A 7,858-nucleotide genomic window follows, 5' to 3' on the forward strand; every position below is an offset into this window, starting at 1 on the left:
TTTCATTTCTGATATTAATAGTTTATGACTTCTCTCTTTTTCCCTTAGACTGGCTAGAGACTTTTTACTCATTATGGTCTGAATGTTGGTGTCTCCCATCCAATTCATACGTTGAACTCTAACCCCCAAAGTGATGGGATTAGAATATGGGGCCTTTGGGAGGCAGTTAGGTCATGAAGGCAAGAGCCCTCACCATTGGGATTAGTGCCCTTATAAGAGACACCAGAAAGCTAGTTCACCCATTCCATGATAGGACACAGTGGGAAGTCAGTATTGTGCAAACTTGAAGAGGGTTTTCACCAGAACTTGACTGTGCTGGTGCCCTGAATTTGGACATTCAGCCTCCAGAACTCTGAGAAATAAACTTGTTTATAAGCCACTCAGTGGTATTTTGTTATAGCAGTCCAAATAGACTAAAATATGTTTTGCTGATCTTTTCAAAGAACTACCTTGTGGTTTCATTAATTTTCTCTACTAATTTCCTGTTTTCAATTTTATTGATTTCTGCTCTAAAGTCAGACACTTAACTGACTAAGCCATCCAGGAGGCACCTATTTATTTTTAATAAAGTTTTAAAAATTTTATTTGAGAGAGCACACAAGCCGGGAAGAGGAGCAGGAGAGAGAGAACCTCTCCACACTGAGTGTGGAGCCTGACACAGGGCTCGATCTAACAACCCTGGGATCAAGACTTGAGTCAAAAGCAAGAATTGGACTCTCAGCTGACTGAGAGGGCACCCAGGTGCCCCTAGATCTGTCTATTTCTGATGCAAGAGTATTAAAGTCTCCAACTATAGTACTGGATTCATCTAATTCTCCTTGCAGTTCTATCAGTTTTTGTCTCAAGTATTTTGATGCTCTGTTAGACACATACATATTAAAGACCATTGTCGTCTTGTAGAAATGACTCTTTTATCATTATGCAATGCCCTCTTTATCCCTGGTAACTCTTCAGACTCTGAAGTTCACAACATTAATATTGCTACTACCACTTTCTTTTGATTAATGTTGGTATGGTATGTCTTTCTCCATCCATTTACTTTTAATTTATATGTATCTTTAGATTTAAGTGTGTTCTTGTAGACAACATATATTTGGGCCTTGTTTTTTGATCCATTCTGACAATCTCTGTCTTTTAATTGGCACAATTAGACCATTGGCATGCGAAGTGATTATTGATACGGTCGAACTAATATCTACCGTATTTGTTACTGTTTTCGATATGTTGTCCTTGTTTATTCCTATTTTTGTCTTCCATTATTTTTCTGCCTTTTTAGTAGTAACTGAGACTTTTCACATGAGTCTATTTTCTCTCTTTTCTTAGCTCATTAGTTATACCTTTTCACTTTTTAGTGACTGCCCGAGATTTTGCAATATACATTTCTAACTAACCCAAGTCCACTTTCATAGAACACTATACTGCTTCATGGATAGTGAGTACCCTATGATAACAAAATAATTTTAATTCCTGTCTCCTTTCCCATGTATCCTTGCTGTCCTTTATTGTACCTACATACAAGGATACAGAAATATATGTATGTATAAATATGCATAAGAATAAGATAAACATAAGCACATATAATTGAATACACTGTTGCTATCATTATTTTGAACAAATGGCTATCTCTTAGATCAATTAAGAATCAACAAAAATAGAGGCAGCTATCAGTCAGAAGAGCATGTAACTCTTGATCTCGGAACTGTGAGTTCAAGCCCTATGTTGGGTGTAGAGAATATTTAAAATAAATATTTTTTAAAAAATTTTAAGTGTTTTATTTTACCTTCACTTACTCCTTTCATGCACTTGCTTTCTTAATGCAGATTTGAGTTTTGGACCTGTATCTCTTTTCTTTTCCCTGAAGAACTTATAACATCTCTTGCAAAGCAGGTCTACTGGCAATACATTACCTCAATTTGTGTTTGAGAAAGTCTGTTTTTCCTTCACTTTTTTTTTTGAAGTTTATTTATTTATTTTGAGAAAAAGAGAGAGAGAGAGAGTGGCACAAGAGGAGGAGGAGCAGAAAGACAAGGAGAGAGAGAATCCCAAGCATGTTCTGTGCTGTCGGCACACGGAACCCGACGTGGGGCCCGATCTCACGAACTACGAGATCATGCCCTGGGCCAAAATCAAGAGTCGGACATTCAACCGACTGAGCCACCCAGGCGCCCCTTCTTTCATTACTGAAGGATAACTTCACAAGGTACAGAATCCTAGGTTGGTGGCTTTTTCTCTCCACACTTCAAATAATCCAATCCACTTTCTTCTTGGCCGTGTGGTTTCTGAGAAATTGGATGCAATTCTTATCTTTGCTCCTCTAAAGCTAAGATCTACTTTTCCTCCAGCTTCTTCCAGGACTTTTTCTTTGATTTTCTGTACTTTGAAAATATGCCTAAGTGTAGTTTTTTTATGACATTTAATATTCTGCTTAGTGTTCACTGAGCTTTGTGGATTTTTGGTTTAGTATCTGACATTAATGTGAGGAAATTCTTGGTCATAATTGTTTCAGATATTTCTTCTGTTTCTTTCTTCCTCTTCTGGTATTCCTGTTACGTATACGGTTCCTATAGTTGCTCTATGGTTCTCAGATACTCTGTGCTGCTTTCTTCAGTCTTTTTTTTTCTCTTTGCTTGTCAGTTTTGAAGGTTTCTATTGGGATATACTCAAGCTCAGCGAGTCCTTCCTCAGCTGTGTCAAGTCTACTAATAAGGCCAGCGAAGACATTCTTCATTTCTGTGTTTTTAAACTTCTAGCACTTTTGGTTCTTTCTTAGGATTTCCATCTCTCTGCCCATCTGTTTTTGCATGTGGTCTACTTTATCCATTAGGGCCCTTAGCCCTAATCATAGGGCTATTAATAGCTGTTTCAATTCCTTACCAGTCCACCATACCTGCTATATCTGAATCTGGTTCTGATGCTTTCTCTGTCTCTCCACACTGCGTTCTTTGCTTTTTTTATTATGTTCTGTTATTTTTTTCTTGATAGCCAGACATGATGTACTGCATAAAAAGAACTGCCGTAAATAGGCCTTTCATAATGTGATAGCCAGGTGTGGGAGTCCCAGAAGTATTCTACAGTCCCATGATTAGGTCTCATTAGTCTGTTAGTGAGCCTTTACCTCTGGACTGTGAACTCCTCTCATGGGCTTCTCGGTCCTGTGTCCCCACCCACCCTTAGGTGGGACAGGATGACTTAGAACTGTCTGGAGTGGGATATTTTCCTCTGCCCAGGTCAGTTAGGCTCTGATAAAACCCTAGAAGGTTAGGTTCTGGTGAAATTGTTTCTCCTGAGAGCAAACTGTTAAGAACAGAACGTTCTGGCATTTTTCAAAAGCAGTTCCCTTTCCCTTACCCCTGTCAGAAGCACAAGGGGCTTTTTCTCTGAAACTCATTGTGAGGCCCCAGTCAAGATCCTGGAGGTAAAACTCCCAAATGTGTGGGGGCCTCTCCTGTGACTGGGTTCCCCTGGAGTTTTTAACTCTCAGAGCTGTCCACACTGGAGCCTCCAGCAATTTTTCAGTTACAGTTTAGGTTTTCCTACCCTAGTGCCGGTTGTGGGGAAGGCTTCTGCTCATGAATTTCTGCTGTTGTGATTCTCTGTACCCACCTGTCTGTCTCTCCAATTTGGGAGCGGCAGCCCTGTGGCCTCATTTCTTTTAAGGACGTAAGAAAAGCTGTAGATTTTCTGGTTTGTCCTGCCTTTTACTTGTCAGGACAGATCGGTGACTTTTAAGTTCCTTACATGCTGGACTGGAAACTGGAAGTCATGAATTTCGTTTTCACCGAAGCCAATTTGAGGTGGGTTTCTGCTCTTTGCAAACAAAAATATCCCACTGGAAACAGTAGCACTCGCAGCAATTTTCTATCTCCAAGCACTTGTCTCGCTGTTAACTCTTTTCGTGACTAAATCAAGGCCTAGAGATGGGATGCTGATTACTAAAAGTTAAAACAAGGTAGAAGAAACAGCCTGGGCCTCAGCTCAGAGAGAAGCAATCCAATCCCTTTATTTTACATATAGAAAAACAGGCCACATTCTCATACATTCTGGGTGAAACCTTGATAGAAGATGATTTAACAACATCAATCAATTATAAACGTACAGAGCCTTTGACCCAGCAATGCGACTTCTAGAAATAGATCCTACTCACACATGGCATGATCTCATTTATGTAAAGGACAAAATGAGGAACTGATACACATGTGCATGTACATATGTAGGTATGCAATACACAGACAGAGGAATTAAAAGGCTGCACACCGCACCATCCAATGAGTGACCTTTGTATTTTGTGTCCTTCTGCATTGCAACAATGCACTACAAATGTATTCACATATTTGGCCAACAGACCCACGAACAAACAAAAACCAGAGGACAGGCAGGGACGCACAACATGGTGGAGGAAGATCTGGTCCAGAACTCAGACCTCCCGATTCCTACCCTGGACTCATTCCTCTACTGCCTCTGAATCTCCACAGCTGTTGCTTTTACTCACAGCCCCTGTTAAATCACAGCAGCCACTATTTACCTTGGAGTCAGGTCACTGCAGCCCTAGGAGGTACAGACTACCCTCATGCATGTTTTACAGGTAAGACTGAGACTCTAGGAGAGGAGGTTCCTGTATATGCAACCTTTGGTCTAATCTAAAGAGAAAGACCTTTGTACCCCTGCTTGTGGTCCCTCATACCCAGAAGCCCCTCAGGAAATGCAGGATGACCTAAAAGAACTGACCTGATACTCCTCCTCGGTAAGGCCCTCAGCCAGGGCATGCTGGCGCAGCTGGTCTGGGTCCTGGGCACGGAAGAGGCGGCTGAGCAGGGCATAGATGTAGGGGGCCTCAGGGGAGGTCTGCAGCAGCACAGCCAGGCCTCCGTACCAGGCGGCCCGTGACAGATGGTGGGCATACAGGCGTTCTGTGGGTGACAGCAGGCGGAAGGCCTCGCGGCAGTCCAGGCTAGACACACCGATGTCATTGGGCAGGATGTACTGGGCGTCCGCCATGGGCCCTGCTGAGAACCATCACCATCATCACAGCCATCATTTACCACACACCTAGCTCTGCACTCTCATGGTCTCATCTAATCCTCCCCCAAACCCATTCACCAGATACGTTAACTGAGGCTCAGATGTTAGGTGACTCACCCAAGGATATTACAAAATACATTGGTGGGTCACATTTGGCCTGGGGCCCCTAAACCTTAAAGAATGAATTCGACTACCAGTATTACAGATGGGGAAACTGAGGCCCAGAGAGGCTAGGAGCTTTGCCTAATAACACAAGTAATAACACAAGGGAGAGATCAGAAGCAGAGACCTGCATCTCTAGACTCCCAGCGGGGGTGGGGGAGGGGGCACTCAGCCTCCCCTCCTCCTTCTCTGACTTCCTCACCTCCTCTTCAGAATTCTCCTGAATTGTGAATTCAGAATTCTTCAATTCCACCCACCACTGTGTTCAAAAGGACAGAGTTCCATGCTATCAGCCGGAAGACCCAGGTTCCAAACTTGGTTCAGCTCTAGACTTCTAAAATCAAGTCAGTTTTCACTTTTCCGTGCCTCCGTTTTCACCTCTGTAAAATGGGGGTGATAATAACGCCAACCTCACCAGGACAGTGTGCAATCTGTCTCATTCTCATCCTTCTAACTGCCTTTTCCTTGGCCCTCCATCCTCCTACCCTCTCCCCCGTGCTCGGCCAGGGGAGCCACAGAGCCGCATAAGTTCGGAGCTGGAAGAAAACTCATTTTACAGACAGAGAGACTGAGGCTTAGAGAGGCCACGAAACTTACCGAATTCTCACAGCCCCGTTGGGACCCGGGACCTCCCAACCCAGGGCATTTTCCACACCGCCCACCCCCCCCCCCCCCCTTAACCGGGAATGAGTGTCCAGCCTCCCCCACCACTCCGGATGCTCCGCCCCAATAGCACTAACCCCACCCCCCGCCCCCGCCCCGGGTTAACTCTTTGCTGCCCGGAGGGTTCCTTGGCATAGGGGCCACAATGAATGTGGAAGGGGTACTGGATGGAAGGCAGAAAAAGAATGATCTTGCGTTCGATCCAGACTCGCCCTGTCCCCCGAGGATGACGCACCGTGACCCCAAAACCCGGGCGCCGCGCCTCACCTGCAGCAGCTGCTAGGATCGCAAACTCACTTCCTGCTTCCGGCTCCCCCATTCATTGGGGCTCCGCGAACTCCGCCCCCCGCGGCCAATTGTCGGGCCTCGGGGCCCGGATGGACGTCAGCTCCAGCCAATAGGCGCGCCTCGGTGCAGTCCGCCGGCCCGCCTCTCCCCGCCCCCGGGCCCTACCGGGTCGCACGGGGGCGGCCCCTGCGGCCTTGGCCTTTGTCAGCGAGGGTGCTCTCGCGGGCCACTGGAACCTGAGTGGCTGGCCTGGCCGCGGCGTGGTCCCGGCAGACTGGGCTGACCAGGTCCCTCCGAGTCCGGACGGGGCGGCGTGGGTGTCTGTACGGAGCACAGGGACTCCCCGTCAGAGTCCCAACCCGACTCTGCTTTGGGTCCCCCACCTCAGTTTTGCAGGTGGAAACCTGCACAATGGAAGTCATGTGGCTCCTTCTTCCTCACTGGATTCGAGGGTCAGGCGGTGGAGATGCTTAGGAGACTGCGACCCTACAGGGCGAGCTGCTGGGCTTAGGCTGAGGTGATCACACCCTTGCGGAGACACGGAGAAATGCCCTCAAGTGCTTCACTGCCCTGCCATTGACTCGCCAGGGTCTTGGGATGCAGCTGCTAAACATCTCTGAGCCTTTGTTTCCTCGGCACAAAGGGGCGAGGGGCCTAGCAGTCTGTTGGTGCTTGGCCGATACCTCGATGGATCGGAAAGCTGCCTGTGACCCCAAAAGGCAGAGCTGGGCCTGAGACTTTTGCACGTCTGGGTAGACTCACAAGATATCCTGGGTGGAGCTTGGCATGTAGAAGTGCTGGCACCAGGCCTGGGCTGAGTGGGGAGCACTGTGAAGGTCCTGGGTCAGTGTGGGAGGAGCCAGGCCATCTGAGGTCGAATCCAGCCTCCATTGCCTACTGGCTGTGTGGACTTGGGTGGGACACTCTGCCTCTTGGAGTCTTTGGCTCCCTCAGCCAGAAAACCGGGCTGGGCTAACACTTGTCTCCACTCCAGGGAGCGAAGTGATGAGTGGACAGTCTGCCCCCTAGTGTTGTGCCCAGAGGAACTGGGGAAAGGGAATACCTGAAATCCACATCCTCTCCTCGCCATACCTTTGCCACACCTGTGTCTAGGCCCACGGCAGCATCTGCCCAGCATTGACACCAGTTTCTCATTTACGAAAGTGCCCGAGGCCCTGCTTGACACAACAGTGCTACTTACTGTTGGCTCTGATGATGATTATCATTACAAGGAGCTCAGTAAATTGATCTATGTCCTTAGGAAAGTCACCCTCTTCTTCCCTGTGCTTCAGTTTTGTCTTTAAAATGGGTACACTTCCTTGATTTGAGTGAATTTGAAATGTGCACCAGTAAAGGAGGTAGTGTTCTCCAGCCACCAGTGGGCAGCTCAGGCTAGCAAAAGATTCCAGCCCTCCTGGGACCCTTAACCAAACTTTGTTTTTACGATCACAGTTCATTTGAACACACAAGGTCCTGTGTTAGCAGCTTGACATGGAGGATATTCCATTCTTGCAAAAACCCTGGTAGGATATCATTTTACCCATTGCAGGAGATGGGGAAACTGAGGCTAATAGGTTTATTGACTTCCCTAAGGCCACCCAGCCTATCCTCAGGTGTCCCCGAACAGGAGTCTAGCCTTCCTGACACCTTCCACCACACTGTCCCCTCCATTTGCCCCAACACACACACACACACACACACACACACACACACACACACACACACA

At 46.9% G+C, this 7,858-nt stretch overlaps 1 protein-coding gene across 6 annotated transcripts in view; it reads right to left on the minus strand.

The window, feature by feature from the left end:
• The window catches only part of DPP3 (dipeptidyl peptidase 3), a 35,221-nt gene extending 28,996 nt beyond the window's left edge, over positions 1-6,225 (minus strand). The window contains exons 1-2 of one of the 6 annotated variants that reach the window (XM_049615824.1): positions 6,112-6,225; positions 4,726-5,000 (exon numbers count right to left, since the gene is read on the minus strand). In XM_049615824.1, the coding sequence (XP_049471781.1) occupies positions 4,726-5,000; positions 6,112-6,163 (327 nt within the window). In that variant the 5' untranslated portion in view covers positions 6,164-6,225. Of the gene's footprint in view, positions 1-4,725; positions 5,004-5,308; positions 5,867-6,111 lie in introns of those variants that run through there. The other 5 variants (XM_049615816.1, XM_049615861.1, XM_049615854.1 and 2 more) reach the window with 5 other exon arrangements.
• Between the last annotated feature and the right edge of the window lie 1,633 nt (positions 6,226-7,858).

This window comes from Panthera uncia, chromosome D1 (genome assembly GCF_023721935.1).
Source record: "Panthera uncia isolate 11264 chromosome D1, Puncia_PCG_1.0, whole genome shotgun sequence".
Taxonomy (NCBI): domain Eukaryota; kingdom Metazoa; phylum Chordata; class Mammalia; order Carnivora; family Felidae; genus Panthera; species Panthera uncia.